General features: G+C 39.3%; 1 protein-coding gene across 2 annotated transcripts; it reads right to left on the bottom strand.

Moving 5' to 3' along the window:
- Window positions 1–662: 662 nt before the first annotated feature.
- On the bottom strand, window positions 663–17,483 carry pitx2 (paired-like homeodomain 2). 2 transcript variants are annotated; one of them, XM_085415634.1, is made up of 5 exons: window positions 17,039–17,483; window positions 14,589–14,658; window positions 10,158–10,357; window positions 6,239–9,312; window positions 663–1,509 (listed from the first exon to the last, which is right to left on the bottom strand). In XM_085415634.1, exons 2-4 carry the CDS (start codon window positions 14,632–14,634, stop codon window positions 8,755–8,757), a joined length of 804 nt encoding a protein of 267 aa, XP_085271760.1. In that variant the 5' UTR covers window positions 14,635–14,658; window positions 17,039–17,483; the 3' UTR covers window positions 663–1,509; window positions 6,239–8,754. The 2 variants fall into 2 exon arrangements, with proteins under 2 accessions (XP_085271760.1, XP_085271753.1); XM_085415627.1 differs by lacking the exons at window positions 14,589–14,658; window positions 17,039–17,483 and adding an exon at window positions 10,818–11,613.
- Between the last annotated feature and the right edge of the window lie 10,197 nt (window positions 17,484–27,680).

Genomic DNA, 27,680 nt, shown 5'->3' with positions numbered 1-27,680 from the left:
CGAACTATCTATCTATCTATCTATCTATCTATCTATCTATCTATCTATCTATCTATCTATCTATCTATCTATCTATCTATCTATCTATCTATCTATCTATCTATCTATCTATCTATCTATCTATCTATCTATCTATCTATCTATCTATCTATCTATCTATCTATCTATCTATCTATCTATCTATCTATCTACCTACCTACCTACCTACCTATCTATCTGGTAGCGAAAGTAAAGGCTGGCTATTTTGTGCTTGTAAAATGGAAATTTAGCTAAAAGTAATATTTAAAAACAACAAACAGCTAGATTGAATCTGTCCATCGACTGCTCACTAACTTATAATTATTATTTTTGACTTATATCATTGTCATTGCTGTGACATTTCCAGGAAGGCAATGGCTCCTGGCTCCAGGAAGATATTACAGTCTTTTATTTAACCATTTCACATGCATTTAACGTGTTTTACTGCACAGACAGAAGCGAACGACAAGATTAATTTTAGTAGTGCATGACACGATTAATTGTGTCCCCCTGGCTGAGGTGCAGTATTAGTTAACTACTTACTTTCGTTTATAGGGTTTTTTAAATTTTACTTATTTATTATTTTACTTATGTTATTGAAAAAAAGTAAATGGGTCATGAAAAGTTTATGGAAAGACAAATGGTTTCTTTTCAAATGTATTTATTCAGGTCCTTTAGCCACCAAAGGTGAGTGCCATCTGGTACCATTACACTTAGGAGAAGCGAAACATCTGTACAGCTGGTATCTCCAGAACTGGACAACTCATAACCAAAACAATCTCTGTGCACTGCACTACAAGACAGAGGAGAAACAGGGTGAACTGTCCCTTTAACTTGAGTTATTTCTTCTAGAAAATTAGTTTAAAAATAAAATGTCATTCCCGATATACACAATAATATTGATTAACATTTTAATATATATAGCAAAGTAATGTTTACCCCATTTCTGCACTATATCAAAAATCTTTAAAAATGACACACTACATAGATACATATACATATATTGCAATAAAACAATAAATAGAAACCCCCCCCCAAATAAAAGATGCATCCTAAATGTGCAATGAAAACAAAAAATCAGCAGTATCACATAGAGAAATCAAGAAATCAATCAACATTTATGTCATTATCTTAAAAATATTTTTTGTTTTTTATGATTTACATCTTTCCGCAAAGTTATTGCATTTAGAAACCTGCATATGCTGGACTGTTGACCACTGCTGTGTAGAGATGGGAAAAATCAATGCCAGACATAAATACATATTGAAAAAAGCATGTTCACACCAGGGAAAATTGGAGCTTGAAACATCTGGTTTTAATAAAAGAGGAAGCCAAATAAATGTTTTTACAAGGAGTAAACATTTTACACAGCCAACACTACAGAGACTTACAGAGACTTGCATGTGTGAGTGAGCTTCATGTTTTGCAGCTGATGTGCTCGCCATTATGAGGGATGGCCCGCTGTACGACGGTAACACACAGCAACAGACGCTGGAAGGAGTGGAGAAAATCATATTTATCTGGGCAGTGAAATACACAATTAATAAAAGTTATTAATCGACTGTTTCTGGGTGATGAAAACAAATTCGGTCATTTATTTGTCTGTGGGTGTGGTTCAAATTTTGTCCTTACATGCAACCCTGTAAAGACAGCTCACTACTAAAGCCATCAGCCTGGAAACAAGCATGTTGATATATTGTATCACACTGTCATTGTGTGCAGAGAAAAAAAAGCCACCAAGTGTAGAATACAGAAGATTTATACTGCTTTCAAAGAGAAGTAATGCATGAGTCACTGTAATGAAGGTTTCTAGAGTTAAGATCAAATGTGCGATGTTATAATCTATCTTATTGTTTGGCTAAAAGTTTGTAGTTATTAGTAACTGTGTCTCCAGCATGCAACAAAGCAGAAGGATGATAGAAGTCATAAATATTTGGTTGCCCAAAAAGAAAAAAAGAAGCTAAATTTGTAGTTTAATTATTGCTTCTGACGTTTCAGTTTGTTTAAAAGAAAGCAAGCCCCAAATAACAGGTGTAAAAATAGGATGGTTAAGGGTTAAGATGTCAATTTGGTCACTGTTTGTTTTTGTTCTTCAGTGCTTTGAAAATGTTATAACACCAAAAAGACGACGGTCCCCATTTTCATTTTGGTGACTCATGTTAGTATCTAAAAATATATGTGCATTCAGTTCTTTTTATTTGGATGTGTGCTGCTATAATGCCATAGGATATTATGGAAAATAAATCTGAATTTGAATTTATAAGGTTTTATTCTGTTTTAAACACAAAATCTGTAGGTGTGCTTGGTTTTCTTCAGTTTGCTTATTTATAGCCACCAGTAACAAACAAAAGTCTCATAGCTGAAGAAAGTGCTGTGGGTTAAAATGATCATCAGGTAAATGCAAATAAGACTGAGCTACGGCTGTGGCAGAAAGTTATCCACGGTATCACGGCATTAATGTTTAACATTTTTCTAAAAATTCATCTTTGGTTAATCATCATCACACAAGCAAGTATTTATGAAAAGCACTGGGACATACCTCTAAGAGGGTGAATATTTTTGGTATTTATGTAAGAGATGGAGCTCACAATAGTTAATTGAAGTCATGTGGGTATCCATATTTCTTCCTTATTCTTCCAAACAGCACCATATGAAAGCCCAGAGGTTTTATTTAGGAAACACGCTAACCACCAGCTTTGGACTTAACAAGGCATTAGATGAATAAAAGATGATATAAAGCATCTCCCTGAGTGAGTCTCTCAATAATATTTTGCGTTTTATGCCCAAAGATGCCATGTTTGTACAGCTGGAAAGTCAAATCAGCCTGTGGAGTGTGACATTAAAACTGCAGGAATTCTGGCTTTTATTTCCACCAGAGCGCTCTTGTATTGTTGTGCATATAAATTTCCATATAATTCTGTATATTGGTCTTTATGTCCTAACTGGAATATTTAACCTTACCCAGGTGGAGTGGTTGGGATTTTTCCACCCCCAAGTCTTAATGCATGCATTTGATATCTTGTGGAAAAGTTTTCATCAGACGCATTTGAATACCAGAATGAACTGTTATTAACCAGTCTTTTGATTTCTATACAATAAAGATTTGGGACATAAAACACAAAGTACTGGATAAGAGAGAATAAGAGTAGAAAACCTCTCCTCACAATTTCCACACTATTTCTTAAGTCACGCTGCATGTGAGGATTGTACTGTACAAAATGAAAGAAAGACTAAAACAAACAAATGTTCTCAGGTGTAATTTTCTATCTGAAGTTGGAGCCTGGGAAACTGTTCTGCCAGGTTGCTCTTCAGACAGAGACTCTGGGTGGCTGACAGCAGCAAACTGAGGTAAACGTCAATTAAGACGTTACAGTAGATGACAGGCCTAAAGAAAACAGTGCTGAGATATGCCATCTGGGGCAGACTGTGTAAACTGAAGGTGTCTGAACATGACGCTTCAGATCAGGCTAAAATGTTAGCAGCTTTAGACTTGTCAGGTTAACATGAAAAGGCATGAGGAAGACTTCAGGTAGCTGGTGTGCCTGGAGGATGTGTATTTATAAATTAGTCTCTTTTTCTCGCACATCTGATAGATGTTTCTCTTTTGTCACTATTATTATTTTTATTGAAAAAGAGAATTTTGCAAATAATATGATATATTCATGAGCCCAGTATTTACGGCCCTGCTGTTGTTTCAAGCAGCTTCACAGTGTATCTGTAGTTAACCTTATTACGATTACATTTGTATGCAGAAGCGTTTAAGCAGGCATGCTTCTTGTCTGCTGCGGACATGCACAAACACATCACAGAACTCCAGCAGCAACATTACTAAATGGATAAAAAGTTAAAAGTTTCAGATACTCTTTCCAGTCGCGTTATTCATAAAACTCAGCTCTTCATATGATAAAACCTGCAGACAAACTACCCATGGCTTCATTCTTAAAGATTTTTTTAAAACCAAAATCGGGCACTCACTCTGTCAGATAAATTCACAAGTCTCTGATGATGGATCACATTTTCCTCCACTACTCTGAGTTTTATGGGAGCCATTGCTGCTGATCTTTTTCCAGCATGTTTAATGTGTAGAAATTGATTTGGAGAGAAAACATCTCAGATGTGTGTTTTGTTTTCATCCTTCTTTAACACAACTTCAGAGAGCAGGAAGTGTGTGCGTCAGGAAATTTGCCCTGGTTATCTGCTTTCACACGCTCTGGCCAGCCGCCTGCCCTCAAACTGCACCAAGCTCCCACCGTGAGAGGCTGATGCACAACTTATCTACGCACTCGTACACATACGTGTAGATTCACACAGAAGATGCTTATATATTCCAAACAGACATGCAGATTACGCTGTGAGTATTCAGCTCTGTGTGCACCTACTCCTAAGAATACTGGCTTAAATAAAATATATGCACTGTTACATAAAGCCTTTGGCAGCATGCATGTGTTTTTTTCAATTTGCAATATGTAAACATGCATTGATGTTGCAGTGAATGTAAAGCAAAAATCTACAATTGATTTTGGATAAGCTTGCTAAAAAAAACCAAACAGACAAACAAAAAAAACACAACTCCACTTTGAAGTTGTCATGAGTTTTGTTTTTTTTGTTTTTTTGCAGTCGAGCTGAGCAGCAATGCTTCTTGTTATGGGGAACTTCTTCTCAAGCCTTAGGTGAGGGTGAGAATGTGTGAGGTCACTCCATGTGACCTTTAGCTGAAGCCGCTTGGCCGTCATTGGTCGAGAGCCATAACCCTCCTCCCCCCAGATACACAGCAGCCCCTCTCTCCTGCAAAGTGCTGAAGCTAGTTGTGTGTTGGCACCACCTATTATCTGCGTGGCCTTTATGCTACAAGTCTTCTGGAGCAGTTTTTTTGTAGCCTCCTGCTCCAGAAGAATACAGAATGACTTTTGTATATGTCGATGTGTTGCAGCAACATCACATGTGCACGTGTGAGGACAAGTTTGAATCTATGCATGGATACAAAAAAAGGTGTGCATGTGTAATTTTGCATTTTTTTCCTGAGACATAAACATGCGCAGATTGCGAAAGGCCAGTTTTCTCCCTAAGGAAAACTCTCTGTACGGCCTAACTTATGGGCAAATTTGGCTTTAGCAACAAGAATATTGCTGTCCATTTAAACCACTGCCGTGATTTACTTTGGAAGTCTTGCACCATTGCAACCCTAAAAATGAAATATTGGACAGCATTTTCTATGTTTATCTTAACCCATATCCCCCATCTGACATATCTCCTGCTTCATCTTAACATATATTAAAATGTGCAACTAAAAAAATAGATTCATTGGTAAGGAGAGCAGAACGAGCTAAATGTTCCGTTTTAATAATTATATACATTAAAAAAATATGGATGGAATCTCAGATTATTTTTACTGCAAATAGCAGGAATTAGTGTCTTGATATGAACATTAATCCAGACACATTTTCAGTTGAAATATTATGCCATAAACGCCCCGTAGTTCCAAAAATATTATAAAAGTTGAAAAGCAAGCCTCGTTAGGGTGTAATTAAAAAAAAAAACATGCTGCACATTTCGACATAGCATGCAGCATTAGGCTGTTACCAAACCGTGTCATGTCTCCTGCAAACCCGTCGCTGTATGAATATTGAGAGCCTGTTAATTATTTAGATTGGCGCTGTAACGATACATGTTTGGATATTTGCACTTCTTCGCTTTTTATTTGAATTCCCAGTGGAGACGAGGTGAAAGCTGTCGACTAGCAGTGTCTCATCACGTTGGATTTTTTTTAATCAGATGGCGGAACAAATCTCGCATCAAGATGTACCGGTGTGTTTTAGGAGTCCTAAAAACGAGGCAAGAGAAGCAAGAACTTGCTATTTTTTATTTTTTTTATTTTTTATTTTACAGAGAAAAGGAATTGCTTACTAGATTAAATATGAACTACACGTTAATAGAGGTCATATATGTATGTTTCTGTGTTTCCCTGGTGTCATTAAGCGTAGTTATGTCCAGAACATTGTTTTCCGCTTTACACAGCCTTATTTTGATGCATAAATGATGCACTCCCTGAATTTAGAATCTTTATTTCACTTAAATATGAGCAGATTCAGTCACGATGCAAACAAAGGGTTTTTTAATGTAATCTTGCAGAAAATGTATAAAATAACACGTCAGAAAAAGCGCAGACACAGCAGCTTAAAGTCACATATGTTGCATTCATTAAACTTTAATAAGCTCTTACCTTGCAGAGGCTCACAGAAGAGAAGAGGGAAGCACTCCTGAGCGCCGTGTCAGCCAAATGAACAATTTCCCACTCAAGCCTCTTCTCTTCAGGTCACCCTCTGTTCACATGTTGATTGTGTGGTTGTGTATTGAGGCTGCAGACTTGTGTATTCGCCTAGGCTTATCCCCTGTCAGCTGATTATTGCTCCGCGTTACCAACTCCATCAAAAGGTGACACTTGCAGCTTTTGAGAGGAAAATTTAATTGCGGAGGGTGTGGAGTTCAAGCCGCTGGACGGCCACTTCAACTCAAAATGTAAAAATAGAAGAACACTTATCTCGTGTTTGTTATTTGGCGCTTTTGCAAAAACACCCCAAATTTGGACCGTGATTGATTTTTCCTCATAATAGTTAACACCCTCTCATAAAAGATGACTTGAGTCATCATCCAACTTGACATTACGCTTTTTCAACCTACATTTCTTTTGTTCTTTTAACACACTGTTTAATTTTTATTGTGAAACAGTGTCATATCGGCCCATTTATATAATGATTTTTTAAATACTGCTATCAATTTTTATGGGCGACACTAGGAATAAATACAGGCTGCCCGGACTCGGATAATTTATTTGGCTTGTTGTGTGTGGAAGTGTCGCGGTGTTTCCTCCCCGGTGTCTCCGCTCTGGTTGCAGCCATGAAGTTGCACACATCCCCCGCCTCCTCCAGGCAGCACCGGCCCACATACCTCTGTATCTCTGTGTGCTCTTGTTTGCTTAAGCTTGCGAATCACGGTTTGTTTTGCTTCGTCGCGTTTGCACAACGGAAAGCATACCTCAAAAAAGCGCAATGTTACAAAAGCAAATACTAGAAAGGCAAATATATACACGTATAAATCAGGTGGGATGCACAATTAGAAAGGATTAGTTATGGGGGCAGAAAAAAAGATGTGAGGCTGGATTTAGAATATGTAACTCTAAACATGATTTTGTTAAACATTGCTGATTGATAAGTTACTAGGTGATAAATTCAAACATATCGTAAAATCCATATTAAAGAATGATGTGAATCAGATCGCGGGCTGTACTTCAAGTTTTCTAATAAGCCACTTCAGAAAACTACCGTCTCTTCTGAGATCAAAGACGGGGAGCAAAAAACAACCTCTAATGGACTGTTATCATTGTTGTGTGGTCCAATGCCTTTTTGTGGATTCCCGTGTTATTTCAAGCACCAGTGACCAGCCGAAGCTCTTGGCTGGGCAGGCAGACATGTATTCAGCAGTTAATCTGACGGAGCATCTCGGAGTTATGTGTATTGGAGCGGCCCATTGTTTTCCTCTATAGATTAGCCGCACAAGTACCTCACATAATCGAAAGGCTATAGACAGACTGTCATTGCTTTACACTCCACTATCAGACAACTAGCACAAAGATTCAATAAAAGTCCCCCAGCATGATGTTTTTGAACAATATATTTACTTCCATTAAATAAAACACAATAGTTTTTGAATGCTGGAAAAAAAACATAGTTCCGTACCAAATAGTATACACAGAGCAAAAAACCAAATAATTTGTCGCAGGAACATTTTGATTTGAACTTTTTTTTTTTAATCCAGAATTGCTATTCTAAATCGATATTCACACAGACATTAATAATAAATTTATAATATGTTAGAAACACACAACTGGTGCGTTTTAGTATGTACATTCCCTTTTGTTTGCAAGCAAAACATGATTCCTTTTTAGAGATTTTTTTCCACATGCGTTGATAAATTGAACCTGGAGAGGACGTGGGGTTATAGCGCATTCGCCTCGACAAACAGGAGATGATAATTCAAATATATATACAACCTTTTCAGTCAATAGGTACCGTCCAAAAATCCACCAGAAAACCCTTATGAGGAGTTGTGAAAAATAAAACAGGCCTTTTTTTCTTTTCTTTTTTTTCTCCGTTTATTTCTTTTTTTCTTTTCCGCTGAGGCGCAGTGTGAAGCAGGACTGAACTCATCAAAAGGGGAACAAACCTAAGAAGTCCCATTTCAGTTTGACTCCGACCTGTAGTTGAGCTTGTTTCAGTGGTTCAGTCTTCTAGTGCCCTTTTTGAAAAATGAAAAAGTACTTGTAGTAGTCTCTTGTTCCTGTGGCCGGCTGTTTGTGATTACCCTCACACTGCAAAAAATGACCACCATAGCAAGCTATCTGGGATTGTAATCACCCTCAAATCACATTTGCCCCTTCAAAAGAAAGAAAATGAATGTGATGCGATGGGATAATCCCACATGTTTCCTATAAGATTTTAGATTTTTACCGGAGCAAGTGGCAGTGTATTAAGGAAAAGGGTCGGAATACTGCAAGTAACATTCCAACTGGCAAAGATCGCCAAAAAATTAAAAAACAAAATCTTGATACACGCAAAAAAGTCTATAACAATCGCACCACCAGAGATGCCCACTGTCTTTAGAGAAAAATGTAACTGTAAGCGTCCCTACTAGCCTCTTATATCTTGCTAAGATGATTATTTTTTGCAGTGCAGGTAGGTATTAGACTGGCCTGTCCACGGCATATTGGCAAGCACTCAGATTAGTGGCCGGATTCTGCACACTGGCGTATCCAAAACTCGAGTGCTGCTTGGCTTTCAGTCTCAGGCTGGCCAGGCTGGAGTTACAAGTGTCCCTGTACACATAAGGAGGGGTCGGAGGGGCGTAGGGACACGCCGGCGTGGGCACCCCCGAGTTGAGAGACGGGTTACTGAGGTTATTCAAGTTATTGAGGCTGTTGAGACTGGAGCCCGGTACGCCGGTGACCGCCGATGGCACCATGCTGGAAGTCATAGAGGATATGGAGTTGGGCGGTGAGAACATGGTTTGCGAGGATAAGGGGTTGACATTCATGGAGTTGAAGAAGGGGAAGCTTTTTGTGGATAAAGAGGCAGATGTGAGGCCCTTGGCAGCCCAGTTGTTGTATGTGTAGCTAGGGTACATGTCATCGTAGGGCTGCATGAGTCCATTGAACTGCGGCCCGAAGCCGTTTTTGCAAAGCTCTGCTTGCTGGTTTCTTTCCCTCTTCCTCCACTTGGCTCGCCGATTCTTGAACCACACCTACAGCAAATGAAATGCAGAGGTTTAGACATAGTATATTGTTAGGCAACAGTATCGTTATCAGTATGATATATTTATATGGCTCCGTTAAAATATAAGAGCTTTACAAGTTAATAAAATTAATTTAATTTGTAATTGTTCAAATAAAATGACTCCCGTCTCCTACTGTTTTAACACTTCATTAAAACTGTAAAAACTCCGTGTTTATCTGAGCAGAATACACACTGCGGTCTCTCTGCATTATCTTAATGCGCAGAGGACGTGTATTCCTCTGCATGCTTCCATAAACACGCTGACCTTAATCACACAAGCACAGGGCGACAATCGCAAAATACAAGCTTTGCACCTCTTTCACACGAACAGCAGAACACGACTGGTATCTGTCACCGACTAATGTCGAGCCCCTCAACTGCTAACAACATTGTAAGTGTTTAATTACACTTCATTTGGAAACGGGGATGAGTCATTTTTGGGCTCTTTTAAATAAAATTATGCGCCAGATTAAAATATGCCGAGAACTGTGACTTGTGCTAAAACTGATTATTTTTTCATTGTGTACAAGGGGTTCAAATTCCATTTGGCTTAATATAAACATATAGCCTAACGCTCTAATTAAATTGAGTTTTCACCAGAAGTATATTTAAACAAGACTCCGGTTATTTGTTTTTCATTTTAAAATTATGTTGTACATTATTTAAATCAAATTCCAATCGTGCGTAAAATTTTCAGTGCGTGCGTAATTATGTTAAAGTATCGGATATTTATGGGACAACCGGAAAATTGGCGCAAATTACTTGAATTTATACACACTAGTTGCTTTTGTTTACACCCAAGGGAATACTCACCCTGACTCGGGCCTCCGTAAGGTTGGTCCACACGGCTATCTCCTCCCTTGTGCTCATGTCCGGATAGCGATTCCGCTGGAAAGTGGCCTCCAGCTCCTGCAGCTGCTGGCTGGTGAAGTGAGTCCTCTGCCGCCGCTGTCGCTTCTTTTTGGAAGGGTCATCTGAAGAGTCTTCATTTTTATTTTGTATCTTCTCCTTTTCTGTGAAGAGGGAATGAAGTACTTAAGTCATCACCCAGATTATGGCCTGAACAATGCGAGGAGAAAAAAAAAACGATCCGAGGCTCCCGTGGGAACACTATCACTTAAAGGATTTATAAAAATAAATCTTTTGTTTACTTCATGTTTTGGGTTCTGAATTTCCGTTGACTTCTAGGGTTTTAGTTAACCTTTTTTATTTAACGCAATTACTGAGAATATCAGAAAAAGTCGGGCCAATTTTAATTGGCAACACAAGCTGTTTTCATTTACATAACTGAAACTTTTTCACTCAGCGCCGCACACAGACAGATGATCTTTTAGTAAATGACAGCTGTAATCGCCTATTTGCATGCATGTAAAGCTCCCTTTACTTTGACTGATGAGAGCCATCTATTGTTTGAAATCAAGATGACATCTGCGGCGTCTTGCAGAGAACATCTGCACTCCGGGCGGTTCTTACCGACAGACTCCGGACTTGATGTGTCCGACACAGTGTGCACTTCTAACCGGTGTTTAGAGTCCACAGACCGCTGCAGTGGCTGCAAAGTAGAGGCCATCGCCAGAGCCGTGTGGTGTGTGGAGGCAAGTTTATTCCCTGTTAGGTGATGATGGTCTATGTTTAATGGATCCCTCATAGAGTTCATCGGTAAAAGATCGCACAACCTTTAGTACTGGAAGGGTAGGCGGAAAGTCCGACTGCGGAATGTGCTCAGCTCTCCAAAAAACGCACAACCTCGCGGATCCTCTTGCGGTTGAGATAAAGCCTTCTTTGTGTTTAAATTGGAAAACGCTTTAAAATAGGCCATTGAGTTTTGCCATAGCATCGGTGAAAAACAGCGGCTACCTCGCCTGACTATCAGAGTGACAAGGACAGGTAGGTGATATTAGATCCAGAGGCATACACACACTACACCACTCACTGTTCATTTCAGCTGTTGCCTGAGCACTGTCTATCCAACTGCGCCTCTCTCCAGACCTCCACGTCACCATGTTGCGCCCGCCCATATTTTCTCTGACAGGCACATCCATGTGAATATGACGGCGTGCCCAACCAACCAGAGCTTGCAGAAACAAGATATGTCTGCCAGTGTGTTTATGCCGGCGCTGGCGCTTATTTCTCTCTTCCACATAAAAGCATGTAAAGAGAGATGGGACGCACGGTGTACCCGCGGCGCTCCAAAACGCCGTTGCGCAGCAGCCCGAGGCCAAATAAAAATGAAAATAACACAGTTTGGTCTCATTTTATGAGATGGGTCCAGTGGCCCAGTAAAACGATGTAGTTCTATTGATAACCAAGTTGAGCTTCAGGCTGGTAGGCTCTGTCAGTGCAGTTTACTCTGGGACTCCGTGTGAATAAAGCCAGCCACTGCGCGGATTGTTTTGAAACCACAAAAAAAAAAAAAAAAAAAAAAAAAAAAAAGCGCAGTGAATATCAAACACAAGCACCTCCTGGACCACAAAGAACCCGTGAAAGAACAAACAACAAATGTAACTAAGGACTGTGCCAACTTGACCCCAAATTGTCTGTGAGCACTTGTCAACGGATGCTAATTGCCAGGCGCGCGCATTACCTTAAAAAAGAGCACATGTGCACATTGTGCTTTCATATGGACACGAAAATGCTTAATTTTAAGTAGCATGTTTTAACTCAGTGCTAGTGCTCAAATTACATAAAGGTAACCGGCAACACACTGAATGTATGCATTTTGCGCCTTCAGTTTTATTGTGCATTTACATCACGGTCCAAAAACGTGACCAAGCTGACTTTAACTGGTTTGCTATTCCCTGAATCCCGTATCCATCCCACATCCATCCTGGAAAAGCATTTTCAGTCATACTAGAACCCCCCCCCCGAAGTGTTCTTTTTGGCAGAAAACCTAATAAGACTCTTAATTTGACTAATTATTTCTAATGGAGCACTTTTAAAGAGTTTGAGCTGATATGCGAGACATTTTTTTAAGATCTAATTCCTAAAAGATTGTGCCGCATTAAGGCAAAGCAAACATGTCTAATCAAACAAATGCGACTTTGATTTTCATAGGCGGGTGGAGAAACGTCAGCTGGGTAACAAACAGGTGGCTGAAGTGATGGAGCGACCATAAAGAGATAGGCAACATCCGCGCCAGTTAGTGCGATCAGGAGTGCAAGTGAAAACATACATCTAAATATAGAGACACTCTAGTCACATTTCATCATAATCATCATCAAGATCATCATCATCAAAATCACACTTCCACCCTCCACGTGGCCAGACTAAAGCCCATTCAGCCAGCACATTTGGGACTTGGCGCTGTTAAGAAGTTATTGGGCTAATCCCGTGAAAGCCCCTCATATATAAATACCAGCAGACCGTAGACTGCATGCAACACACACTCGCATACACTCAGACACACACTCACACGAACAGCCTCTAATGTAGAGCAATAAAACCTTGATCATAATTCAATTACAATCCATTAACATTAAACTGTAATGATGGTTTTATTTATCATTGCAATAACAAAACTTTATAAAGGGTAAAAACCAGTAAGCCAAATTTCATGTAGATCAACAACAACAACAACAACAATAATAATATTAATATTTATAATAATATGTATTACCTTTATATTGTTAAAAAATAGCAAATAAAATATTATTTAGTGCCTTATTTTCCGTTAAATAACGGACGGTCTGTTGCTCCTTTTTTCTTCCAGGCGCATTGTAATACTAAACTTGAAGTGGATTATCGGTTTCCTCTTCATTTCTACCTTCTGAATGCTTTATCTCTCTTCTGCGGATTACTGCGTGCAATAGGCCTCCACCATAGAGGGCCATTAATTAGCAATTCAGTCAATATAAGGGGAGACGACAAGGCTTTTTACATAGGATTAAGCAGACATCAGATTCCTCCATTAGGATATTCCTCCTCACGAATTGGCTTTCATTATACATGTAGTTTTCCCCGGAGTCAATCCAACAAGCACTGCATATATTATAGCAAAACAGTTGACGCTGGTGTGTCTATATTTGCCGGCATCTCTCTCGATCACCCATTTTGATTTTACTTATCTTATTACTCTTAATCAGTGGTGGTTCACGACGAGCAGCTAAGAAGCTACAATACGCGACCGTCACACATACCCAGCAATGTCGACTAAATGAAACACAATACGACTTATTGGTTATTCGTCAAAGACACTAACAAGACCTGATGTAATTTCCGTGTCACATGAGAGAATAATTAATAATCCCATCCTTTTGTCGTTCAGGATTGCAGCTTTAAATTAGTCTGATATCGGTTTTAAGGGATTTTGGAGACGAGACTACCATTTATATGAAAGGCTCTCAGCATATTACAGGAGAACTGACGATTAAAAAAATCTGTGAAAACTGCCTTCCTGTGTTAAATGTCATTAAAAGTAAAATTAACAATACGGTGTAATTTGTCATACATTAGCATATTTTTAAATCAACTAATTAACTTTGCTATGCGAAGCGGCCATCCTTTTCAAATCCCGGATGATCAGAGTTGTCTGTGCTCTCCTTTTTCTGCTCTGGTGCCGTGCTGATCCGCATTCGACCACCAGGTGTCCCTCTAACATAGCGAACCAACTCGGCTGTCTCACAACTTCTCCATATTGAGGAGTAAAAGGGCCGAAATACAGGCATATAAAAAAGGCTACACCAATATAATGAAATAAAAGAAAACATCAAAATACCACATATGCGCACAAAGCAACTTTTAAAACACGAATAAACAGATATGGGCGAAGCCGTGAAGATAAAATGTAGGAAATCAATGATATTTCTCTGAAAAATTAATCTGGTCTTCTGATCAGAAACGGCACAAACGAAGAAGTTGGGCTCGCTGGTAAACTTGTTGCCTAACATGTAAATATCTGTTTGTTAATATTGACATGTAAGTATCAATATAATCTGTGGTACTTCCAAAAAAGTGCATTAATAATTGTATATTATTGTGTTTTACGTTTTAAGATTTTGGGGACATTTAAGATATCTAAACGTTGACAAATATAAAAAATATTCACCTTTTTCATATTGTTACTAGGTTTGTAAAGCATTTTCTTAAGATTTGGAAAGTAACACACTCTTTTTCGTTATGTCACTAAATGATTTTCTTTTAATTTAGGTGAAGTGAAAAATTGTATCAACCTGTGTAAACTAATACACATTTTTGCAAAAGCTTTTTATTTCTATTAGAATGAGAACATTTGAAATTGTTACTCACCTATTTGTGCGCAGGTGGTGACCAGTTTACGGCAATGGGAGTCCATTCTGATAATTCAAAGAAACAGCTTCTGTAAAAAGAAACAAAAAAGCCACAATTGGCCACAATTTGAGACTGCGAAAAAGTCCTCTGAGTCGTTTATTATCATCAAACTCTAACTGTGCAGTCAATAATTCGGGAGCCTACGTGAGGACTTTGATGTGGTCAAGGGGCAATCCTTTGATTGTAACAAGAAAGAAAAAGAAAAAGAATTCCTTTTGAAAACTCTTATTTTTGAGTGAATGGCAAATGATGATAATGGGACAAACATAAAAGCAAAAATATATAAGAGCATGGTGGGATTTCAGCGGCGGTGCATGATGATGACACTATTGCAAAATGTGGATCTTGATGAGATTTTTAAATTTTTATTTTTTAAATTTTTTTTTTTTAGTTTGAATGTGCCATTTTTGAAAGAATTTTGAGTTTAACTTCCGGTGTGCACGAAACAAGGAATATATCGCAATAATCAAGTGAATAATCTCTTAGTTTTGAAGGTATTTTTTTACTTAATTCTGATGAATTACAGTTCAAAACTCATCGTGATTTTACGTTATGTGTTTTTTTCTTATTTTTGCACGGTGTGGAAAACCCTTCATGTGTTTTGCTCGAGCCGGATTCTGTGTTTTGGTGCTGCCTGGTGCAGTTGGGAGTGGAGTGATTCCGTAGTAAAATCATGGGATTAGAGTCTGATTGAGATGTCTGTCGGTGGGATATTACAAAATTCATTATCGCAGCCCTCATACTACCTCGATATGAAGTTACACAGATGGGATTTTATTAGTCCAGGCTCACAATGTTTGCTTATGATAATTCAAGTCGGGGGAAATTTGCATCCAGTCATGCTGTTAACCATTTTCCTCAGTTCTTCTCTTCACCTGCTCTACATCATCTGCGAGTTTTTTTCTTTCTCTTTTTTTCACCCTTTAATTCAAAAGATGCAGATATTGGAGGTTAAGTTTTACATGCTGTGTACCTGCACAACCGTTCTTCGCATCCCTCCTCTATATCCCCGCTGCAAAATGAAATAGTGGGGGTCACGCTGTAAGGTGTAAGGTTATTGCATGCGGCTCGGTGTTACCTAATCAGTGAAATTTAATGAGAGGTTCGTCCAATATTTCAGTCTGTCGTGCTGCTCCACAGTCTCTGAAGTTACACACATTTTTTTTTAATTTATTGTTATTAATTTTGTTTTATTGTGTGAAAATTTAACTGCAATTTCAGCTTTGAATTAACGACTTGAGCATTTTTTTTTCTTTTGTTGTCTGTATTTTGTTCAGGACGCTTCAGATTTCGAAGAGTGCCTTTTCCTTTAAAGTTAGAGAGGAAAAGCATTTTTGTTTTAAATCGGAAGTTGCTCATTTAAGACGAACATCACCTTAGTATGATCTTTAAACTGCCTCATTCATTAAGTCAAATTTGAAAAGACATATGTGGGCAACTGTAATAATAATAATAATAATAATAATAATATAATAATAATAATAATAATGCAAAATATTTCTAACGGCAATTGAACCTGACAACACGTATTTATTTAGATTTTGCAGCAGTTACCCCATAGGAGCGGTTTTAAAATAGTATGAGTATTATGATAACTTATATTAATCTCGTTCATCCATTCATTCTCACTTCATGGACTCTCTCTTCTTTCATCATCAACAGTTGATATGAATCAGTGACTCACATGGCATCAGGCCCAGTGCAGACAGCAAACTGGCATTGCCTCTCACTGGCTTTACTTCTGAAATTAACACAGTAGGCTAGAGCATGAGACTGCAGCCTTTACCGGGAGATGAATCGACTAACCTCCACCATATGGTCCTGTATTAATTAAAGGCGTGAGACCGTGAACGTCGCCTCTTTTACCCCCGTTACTTCTTTCTCTCAGTTTCGAAAACAGACTCGGAGGAGGGTGAATGACATCTAAACTCTTTTTGGACACTTTCTGTTAAAATTGTTATTTGCAGCTTGATTATTTCTTAGTTTCCACACTGTTTGTCAGCTTTTTTACTCACAGTTTATTCATTATCTTTGAAAATGCATTTTCAGCTCTGGTCTGAAGCTAAAAATCAAAATAAAACGTATAATTCTGAAATCAGCTTTAATGGCTTATGTGATATATTTTATTACAACCCTCGCCGGCTGAACATTGATTTATCTCGCTCTTCTCCTTTTTTTTTATTTCCCCACACTCCATCACTTCTAACGATACATCATTATCATCCACTGACCTGTAAGGCAAACTCTGCCCTCACATCACTTCATGCTCCTTTATATTGCAACCATGGCTTTTAAATTTACATCGGAAAGGCACAGAGCGCACAAAGCGCGAGGTGGAACAAATTCCTTCACTCGCATTAACTCACATCTCACTTTTTTAAGCGCCTCCACTCTTCTACTGTACTTACCAGTTGTAGACACCGGTGGGGAGGTTGCTTTTCCCGGCCGTCGGCGTTTTATTCTACAGAGATGAGATAAATTCCACCGTCCAAACGCACTGAGACACCAGTAGTTCTGTCTACAGCGACAAACCGAGCAACTTCAAGATCCAGTAGCACTGAAGTTTACGTTTCTGTCCGGGGAAAACCAGAGCGTAGCATGTGCTCTCCCACTATGTATCCAAAAAGAGACGCACCACTACCTTTAGGATTGTTTCATTTATGCGCATAAATAACCATCTATTTACAGTGAGGAGAAACTGCGAAGGAGGCGCTTTCATTCGAGTCTCCTCTTGGTTCGTCCTCTTCTGTCTTCCTCAACTTTTTCCCCCTTGAAAGACGCTCCAAGAGTGGCGCAATTTTTCCTGCTTTTGAGCTTAGAGAGGGACCCCGTGTGCGTATGCGTGTGTGTGTTTACGCGCGCGCTTTTAAAGGGGTGTGTTTGTGTACGCTCATGTGCCTGTGTAGTCTAGCAGAGGGCAACTCGGAGCGTCTCAGCTTTCAACAATAATCAAACACACACACAAAAATTCAGTGTCATCTTTAAAAAGAGCGTGTTAAAAAAATAAAACACGGAGATTCCTGATAGGCCATCCCGACAGGCATGCAAAACACAGAGCAGTTCAATTTGCTTAAACCCAACCTATTTACAACCAGCCACTTAACCGCTTATTATATAAACTCTGCCCGTGCAAAAATAAACAGCGAGCATGGCTGCAGATTCCTTATTTAACCAGCTCACTGGCCTTTATTTTAAATAAAATGCTTTTTAAGGCATTTAGTGATTTTTAAAATTTCTTTTTATAATCCAATCAGCAAAATGAGTCCATTTTACACAAGCTGGTTGTTGTGTCATTGTGGATTTATAATTTAACTAATTTACACAACGCAATATTTTGAATATTTGGAACTGCAAAGTATTTAAATTGATGCATTAGGCTCCTTCGGGGCCAGATAGCGCTATCGTGTTGCGGATTTATGTGCAGATGAAGTGAACAGCTGGCTCGGATGCAAATGTTCTTTATAGATCCGTTTCGTTAGATACAGGCTGATTTTCCATTCGCATCTTAAGTGAGGCAAGCCGACCGGACGTAGGCCTGCATTCCCCGCGCCTAATCCTTGTTTTACATTTTTAGTCATACTCCCATTAAACAAGTAATTAATGCACCCATCCACATGGGAATTTCTAGGCAAATGGGGACACTGAAGCAAGTGCGCATCATCTACACGCCATCCTCGATCAAAATTTGTTGAGTAAAGGATGGCTTGATTTCTGGGATCCAAGCACATTTCTGATAAATACCTTATATAGATAGATGTAATGGAAAAATAATAAGAGCCACCATAATGTAATTTTTTATAGCTTATTTGGTCTTCTTATGTAAGAGTAAAGACATCAAATTAAGCTGGGCTTTAGTCAAGAGAAATCCCTCTTAGTCTTCCACAAAGGCCCGAGAAAACCATATTTTATTAATTTTCCTCTCGCCAAACACACATGCACACTGAGCACAATGGGTCAAATGCGAACCAATATGGGGAAAAAATAAATAAAATAAGCATATTTGCCAAAACAGCTCGCTCTTTCAAATTTTGACCTCTGTGCTTTAATATTAGTTGTTGTATTATGGGACAGTCATGCACAAACACTCCAACACACATGCACCATCGCATAAAATGTGAGTAAAAGGACCCAGAAGCCAGAAGAGAAAACATCAGCCCTGCATGTGCACATCTTCAAATCACGCCCCGCCTGCACGGAGAGATAAAGAGGGTGAGTAGCGTCTGGAGAGGCATGATGGTTCGGTTATATTCTCCTCTTACCTTCTTATACAAAGAGAAAAAAAATCAGTCAAGAGCCTCCTCTTTCTCACGCAGAAAGGTGCAGAGGAATGCCTGAAGTTCAGAGAAGGCTGGCGGGTATGAAATCTTTCGCCTCGGGGGCAAACCGACGGCTTCTTTTCATTTCAAGCGCTTATCGATTCGCCGTTGTCATCTTTGGCGACGCAGAAGGACACTTGAAAGAATTTCTGATGGGGCTGTGATGTGAGAAACAGGGTGACCTGCTCCGCTGATGCTCTCTCCTGATTCTTAACGAGCACATCAGCGCGCCAGTGTCAGTGTAGTTGGACATTTCAACTTTTCCTCCTCCTGCATACTGGAGAGGATTTTAAAACACTCTTTCCGGCTTTTATGTATATCAGCACGCATCCCAGCCTCCACTTTAAAGACGAGAGTTGATAGACTTCCCGGCCTGTCAGCCACAACAACCACACACAGTCTGAAACCAGAGCCGTACTAGTTTGACTCAGTTTAAGTTTTATTTTGAAGGAGTTGTGTTTTTCTTCTTTTACTCAAACTTTCACAAGGACTTAGTGCAGCCCCAGAGTGTTTGCTATTGCTGACTTCACTGTGTGCGTGACACCAGACAGGAAACGCAATATATTTCACATTTGAACCAATATTTAGATGTCTAAGGCCTGACAGCAACAACACCATTTAAAGTCGCTATATGCAGATTTTGTAAATATGCGCAAGCCTTATAACCAAATATGCCACAGCCCCACATTTCTGCACAAATAAAATCTTTTTCACATTCACGTGAACCCTCTGCTTTACCAAACTGCACTGTGACACAATAGATGTGCTGTGAAATTAGGTACACCTTAATTTCCACAAGATGCAAACACTAATTATCTTGGTACAAAAGATACCTTTTTCCACAAACGAGCCTTTTGTATCCTGTCCATTGCACGAGGAATAAACAAAATTAGTGTCAAATGATAAAAAACATGTCTCTGACTTCTGCTGCTTTTATACCGTTGTTAAAAAGCTAAAATAATCCTCTTTCCCATAACATTCAGTGATGTATATGACTGTCATCATGGCATTGGGAAGCTTGAGTAATGCAAATGTGAGGTGGTTTCATTATGCAAGGGTTTCTTTGCCTGAGAAACCAGGCTCATTTTCGCTCTATTTTTTCAAATTTTGCCTCAAACCACATGTGATTGTCGCCTTGAGTTCTGTCTGGCCAACACTCTGTGGCCACATAATAAAATTTTAAGTCAAATTGGTGTTTCCAAAGCCACAAATCTTTAAACAAATCAGTTTATGTGCTGCTAATATGCTAGAAATAAAGTACTGGCCAGGAACTTTGTTTTATTGAAGGTTGTGACTTCTATACAATTGCAGGGGAGATAAATATGAAGAAAAACGCACGAGTCAAAGATGAAAATAGAAGAAAGAGAGGAGAAAGAAACAAAATGAAAGGCAAAACATTAGATGAGGCATTCTCCACTGAGACAGAAATATCCTGTATGTATTTCCATTTGTCAAGTATCACTCCAAGAACGTTATTAGTGAAAAAGCTGCCTGTAAATTAACCAAATTAAAAGGGTGGCTTTTTGATAGCTCTTGAGCTTGTTGAGCGGCTTTATGCCTGATCCTTACTATTCCAGCGCTGTCACAGTACCAAAGGGAGATGAGCTACACCAACGCTAAGCACTCCAACTCAGCAACATGGCTTGTGGTTTAGGACGTAATATGCAAGGCCAGTAAATGACTTACATGTTAGGCTACCCTCACTTCTCCCGACATGCCCAACTAACAGGGTGTATATTTAAAAAGTACTCAGCTCTTCGTCTTTGTCTTCTTCTGTAATTATCCTATCCTCGGCTTCCAAAGAAAATGCTTAGCTGATGTCATTGTGGTTTTGGCCCCCCGACTGCTCTAATATTAATCCCATGCATGAAGCAGCTTAAAATGAGTAAGGACTACTTTGAATTAAACTCTCAGTCGATGTTTTTATGTGAACATATTAACTCCTGTCATTGTGGGTCAGTCAGACAAGGCTGTCTCTATTCCTCTTGACTTTGGACATGACATGGCTGTGGTCAAGCATGATTAAAAATGTCCCTGAGACCGGGACAGCATTCATTACGCTGACAGTCACAGACAGACAGCAGAGCAGCACTTTATGGCACACGGCTGATCTCGGGGATAGTAATAGCCGGTGTATGCATAAACACATGTGGCCTCAGCCTTAATCACAGGTGCGAGTGGGCCAATAAATTGCTCAAGCAGGTCTCTGATCAATTACATGAAAAATCAATGGGAAGCTGCCATTAACCTGCCTAAGGGGAAATCGGCCAAGAATGAAATTGGTGTGATAAAATGACTATGATGCCTCGCACCCCGTCGATAACATGTAAAACAGTTCAGCTACACGCTAACTCGCCTGTCAAAAGACTTGAGGTGGAACTAAAGGTCACAACTGGAATCAGATTAGTCTTAATTGGTCTACTGTGATACGAGGAATGGATGCAAAAAAACTGCACTGAGCAGAGGATAGAGAAAATGTGTAGAACATGCCCTTAAGATCTATATGAAAGACAAGCTGTACAGGTTCATAAAACAGAACTGTGCAAGTCAAAATAACGGCACAATCATGGTGCTTAACAAAAGGTCAGAGGATCATTAAAACGGTTTCAATGCATCCTCAGGAAAATATAGATATCTGCATCGTATTTCACGACACTATTTTCAACAGTTAAGACATTTTACTCCAATCCACCAAAGCTAAATTCACTCCAAATTCCCAGGTACTGACGATGCCACTAGCTCTCTGTCAGGCTTCAGTTTAGCTGATTGGAGATACTGAACTGGAGACCGTTCTTGAGGTGCTGCTATTTTTTTAAACATCTTAATTTGCTTGTACCACTTTTTGTGAGTGAAATTTTAGTCTGTATCAGTTTTTTCTTTAGCACTGATTAATAGGCATCTCAGCTGTCTGTCTGTCCTTTTCACCTGACACCTTAGTACCTTACTCCACCTTGGTGTTCAAATATGGTCATTTCTGGCACAAAAACAAACAACAGCCAAACTGGGCCAAACTAGAGCTCAATGCAGCGATGTCCATCTTAGCTCAAGACCAGCTGGTGCTGTTGTTATGAGAAAGCTTTTGATGATGCTAATACATAACCATGTCATCTCAGCAGCCTGATTATCCTGTAATCGCATGACCAACTTGCTATGTTGCTCAGTGTCCCAAATTTTAACTACAGGTTTGTTTAAGATCCCCAAATCTCCTCTTTGGAAAGTTCTGCTGTTCATCGCTGTTGAGAACTGAGAGAACTGAATTTGTAGACAAATCTGAAAGCCACAAAAATGTTTGCCTTAAAAAATATAACCTATGTAGCTTTACGGGTAGCTGCAGGTTGACTTGGGTTAGGGATTGGGAACCTAAAAAAATATTATCATGTAAATTGGATGTGCTGGGCTTGAATTGATGTGAATAGTAGCAATGGCAGAAACAAGAGATAGTTATGAAAAGATTTCAGTTGAAAATTAGCACATTTTCTTTAGGGAGATTTTAATGATACAGATCAAAAGAACAACTCTACGTAGCAGACAAAGGCTGACAAAGATAAAAGATATAAAGACAGAGTGAAAAATAGAGAGCAGGAGGGAGGGTGGATAGGATACGGCTAATCTAAAATCAGGATGCTAGTCCCGTGTCATGTGTTCTGATTAGTTCCAGTGTTTCATGCTCGTCTCTCCTTTTCATGGAGCCGCATCGCTTGGCTGCACAGTACACGAGTGCACCGCAACACAAGGACCAAACCCACTATGTAGTGATCGCATGGGGGAGAAGTTTAAAGATGATGCATCTCAGTGTCATACCCCAAGCATCACAAACCGTAACTGTGTAAACTGATTTATAAGAAAGAGCATTGCAACTATTAATCTTTAGAGAACTGTGGATGGTTTCACATATAGACCTCAGCAGCTCCTTGGCCTTTTCCTTCAGATCTGTACTTGAGATTCACTAATCCGTTGTGGGGAAACATCATAGAGAAAGCGACGGAGGGAGGTAGACGTGTGTATACTCATAACCCTACATGCTGGATGCAAGATTTGCTGTGCGACTCTGTAAGTGTGTCTGTGTGTGCAGGGGTTTCTGTGCAAGTGGCGTGGAGGAGAGAAAAGGAAAGGAGAGGGGGGACGAGGCTGTGCGTGAATGAGGAGGGTGAGGTGGGGGTGTCTAATCCAGTCCCAGTGTGAAACTGTTGACATTTGTTCTTTTTTTCCCTTCATTATGTGACTGGGGCTGTTTTGCGCTGGATTAGCTACAAATCTCCCATGCAGCACATTCAGCATGCCACTAGTAGTTTAACTTCATTAATAATGGATGAAGAGATTGTAATCCAGGAGTAAGAGAGCATGCAAGCATACCATGTGCAGGGAGAGACAGACAGGGAGAGAGGGCACCCCTCTTGTAAAATCCGATTTTTTTTTCTTTTCCTGAGACAGTCCTGTGCTGGTGATAACATTACTGATTACTGCAACCTACAGGTAGTATTGCATCAATACTTTTGTCTCAGGTTGTAATTTGCTCGAAGCCCCTCAGTGGTAGAGGTGTGTAATCGAATACGTGGAGGGATGAATAAAAGGAAGGGGGGAGACTTCGGAAGTCTCTGTGGTGCATATGCTAGTGTCTTCCATTGATTGTGTTTACTCAAGCTTCTCATTGCAGACTATTATAGTAGACCAGGGGACACACCCTGGCCTAACAGCAGGATAAGGGGGATTAAAGGTATACATGTTCACAATTTCTGTCTCCACTGCCACTTTTGATTTCTGCCACAACAATGGAGATATGGCCTGAACAACAAGGGCCAGCGATTGGAAGTTTTGCCGATGCAGTAGAAAAACAACTGTTGACAACGATAGTTAATTATCTATCGTGCTATATTAATTTAATTATTTCTATTTTAATCATCTATTGCCACTTAATTTGTCCTCGTGACCCTGAATCAGATAAGTGAAAGAAACAGGATGGGTGGATGGACTTTTTTATTTCCATATATGCTCGAATACTTTGCAGTATTATAATTTTGCATTTTCTTTCAACATTTCTCTAAATTCTGGTTAATATTTAGCACAGGTACTGACAGAAAGTAGAGAGCTTTTTACAGTCACAGGTATCCATCAATTCATTGTGCCTAATGACAGATCAGAGACCATGAACCATTTGACCTCTGCTTATTAGACAGAAGCTTGTAATCCTTATGAGAGTCCACCACTGCCAGTTTGTTAATTATGTGACACTTTGCTATAGTGGAATTATTCAGGTCAAAGAAAGATAAAAGGACAGAAGATCAACATAGAAAAGAGAAAGCCTTTGATCCTACTGCTATGTATCCCAGGCAGATGGCCAGTTATATAGGAGAAGGTGCCGTGTTTTACTTTGCTCTGTTGTATATTAATTTAAAATGAACTGGATCCATGTTATTTTGGCTACATTTGATGACGATTCTAAGAATGACAAAATTGACTTTAAATTTGCATTTTGCTACCCTCCACCAAGCAGCAGTAGTTCAGTATACAGATACAAAATGACTATAACGTGATGCAACATGATGTATCACTAAAACAACGGTGAGAACAGTGAGAAAAGCACCCTTCCCTTACAACTATTTCAGGTGTAACAACACCCATATTTTACAGTTTCACCGGACAGCTCTTAAATGTGGGCTCTGTGTAACTGATATGTTTTGCTGAAAAGCGATGTGATGCTAAAGACATTTTTCTGATCTTGTCATTTAGGGACGTGTTGGGTACCCGGAAGCGTAATATGTTGACGATTTGTCACCTAGAGTAAAATATTATGCTTTGGGAGTGAGAACGTGTTGAAAGACAAGGTGTCTTTACTGTCTTTTGTAGCTTGTGGACATCCCTATCAATATTTGAAAGTCTGATTGCTTTTCCTGAAGTAAAACAAATGAAACTGCTCACCACAGCCACAAAACCTGCACAATGTCGTATATTTGCAGCTTGAACCCCTTTAATGAGACAAGTGGACATGCTTTAACTTGATGGTACTTTAACTTGTACTTTAATTTGTTCATTACTGCTCTTGCTATTTTAGCACATAATTTTCTCTGGTATTAATAAAGTATTGTGATTCTGATTCATTTTGGCGTGAGTAGTAAAAACCTGAAGTGCTTCTGAAAGCCACCTGTTTGAGAACTTCCTGTTTTAGCTGAGCAGAGATCTTGTTTGTTCTTGTTGTGGAACAGTGTTGCTCCAGGCTAACTTTCCTTCCTGCTTGAAAGTGACAAGTAGTCAAAATCAAAGCTTTTGCCTATTTATATTTGAAGATCAAAGTAGCAGTATAATTAGATGATTGAACTGTATTAATCCCACAGGGCAAATTTCAGTATTGAAATGCGAAAATGTGATGTAAGCATGTTTTGTCCTAAAAGGAAATTACAGCGATTGTATCGCCACTCCTTGTTACATTGACTGAATAGGAATTGGAGGACCAAAGTTCTCCTTTTAAAATGTCTTTGTCGGACATTCAACAAGATTATTTTTTATTTCCTGTCAATTCTATTTAATCTTTTGAAAAAACATAAAATCATAATAGTGTCAGACTTGCCCTAGATGTGGTTGACATCTACTAAATACTAATTGTTGGCCAATGAGCAGCTACTGGGTTGTGTGGGTTTAACACTTTGCTCAAGGGCACAGCAGCTGTTGCTGTTGTTGAGGTAGCGGTGAGCCACCTCAACAACATCGAGCACCCAGCAGCGTGCATCCAGTCACAACCCTCCTTGGGTAACCATCAGATCATGTAATTAGCTACAGGCAGTTGGAGGCGCAGGGAATACCGGGCGGACAGCTTTGATCTGTGAGGTGCCACATTGCTGCAAATCAATGCTTAATGGGCTAAGCTTAGGTGATGTCATAGTTCATTGTAATGGCAGTTGCCATCTCATAAATAATACTTAAGATTGTTTCCAAGTACATCTTTTGACTGACATGCTGGTTTGCTTCAGGCTGGCGCTGCTGACCCCTGGCATGTTGTGAATGTCACACAACAGTTTCCATTGTAATGAACGGAACAGACACACACAATGTAAGAGATGACTTTCATTGCTAAATGAATTTTCCAACATAAGACACTCTGACAGATGGCACAAATTTATAACAGCGGCCGTTTGTCCTTGCAAGAATAATGTCACATTTATAGTTTTGAGATGCATGAATATAAAAGACATCAAATTCCTTCTGATGTAGACACTCAACAGTTGTGACAAACACAGATACATATTACACACGATAACTGTTGTGAGAGTATGTAAAAAAATCCAGCCTGGCCTAAACCCTCACACATGGGTACACGGAAAGAAAGAAAGTTTTCAAGTCAAGAAGAAAACGTATTCCCCCTTTAGGTAAAAGCTTTTAACTGATTACTTTTAAAACACTACAATTAAAATAAACTGAAACCACATCATGACATAAATAAAGCTGGGATAATTCGCCCTGAAGATGTCCCCTGTAAGGATACGATGTGTGAGAGTGATTAATAATTTTCCAGAAAGGTTGATATGCTGAATCTGTTTTTTGTTATCAGGAATTGATCAATGATTATAAAAAAAGGGACATAAAATAGTGAAATTTGCCTATCACAGTTAAAGGATGAGCTTCCAATTGTATTTGACAAATGCTTAAAAAAAGTTCAGTTTATTGTCATAAAAGATTGAAAACAGTAGCAAATCCTTGACTTTAAGAAGCTGAAGTCAGCAAAAGCTGAAGTTTGAGTGTTTTGCTGGTGCATTTGACAGTATAATAAGTCATCATTTTAAGTGCGTATTGAACAAAGTGAATGCATTCCACAGGTTGATTTTCTTGCTAGAGGACACATGAGCAGTGGTTGAGATAGCACATGCTGCCACTCCCTACTCGGTTCTTACTTTCCAAAAGCCCCTTATCCTCATGTAACACACGAATAAATCATATGAGCGCCAGAAACTAGATGTCACCATTTTGGTTCTTTTATGTTTAACACTTTCAAAATAATACACAGCAGGGCAATAGCCTCATCACGAAAGGGACATTTACTTGATACATGTGCTAATGCTGAGTACAAAGTTACATCTGGTTCCCCCTGACTGGGAGAAAAGCTAGCCTGCTGACACTGAGGCTAGGCTAAGCTGCCGCTGGACAGCTCAGGCTTTCCGTGTCTTTTGGGGGCTGCAGTGCATGTGACTCGTCAGCCAAGGCCACATGAGCCCAAGAGCATTCCTTGCTCTCTCTAATGTTTCAATTAATTTCAGGGCTGTCACGAACTGTGTTTAGCTAACAGGAAACACATTGGCATTGACGTGAGCTCACCGATTGTTGATAGATGTAATTAGAACAGCTAAATCTCGCTCCACATTGTTTCACACAATCGGGCCCCTTCACTATTCCTAAGTCCGACAATCTTCATGTTTTTAAGTTATAGCGCTACTAAAAATATTGATTACACATCATTTTAATGACACTTTTGTGCCAAAAACAGGTCCTCAAATGTGGAGTCTAATTGTTTATTTATATATATATATATTAATTCTGGAGATATTTAAAAGTAAAACCTAATTAAAGAGTGTTAAAAATGTCCTGAGCAGCTGCACCAAAGCCAAGTAGTGACATGGCACGCAGTGGAAGTTGTGACATACTCATACAGTTTTCCCCTCCAAGTTTTCCTAGCAAATCTGGCAGATTTCAAAAACTGTAACCTACTGATCACAAGAAAAAAATCTTTCACCTTCAGGCTAGTCCAGCA

The sequence above is a fragment of the Rhamphochromis longiceps genome, linkage group LG2, assembly GCF_057381845.1.
Source record: "Rhamphochromis longiceps isolate RC_006_pf linkage group LG2, R_longiceps_female_GT1.1, whole genome shotgun sequence".
In the NCBI taxonomy this organism is placed as follows: domain Eukaryota; kingdom Metazoa; phylum Chordata; class Actinopteri; order Cichliformes; family Cichlidae; genus Rhamphochromis; species Rhamphochromis longiceps.
This window is presented reverse-complemented; position numbering and strand designations above follow the sequence as displayed.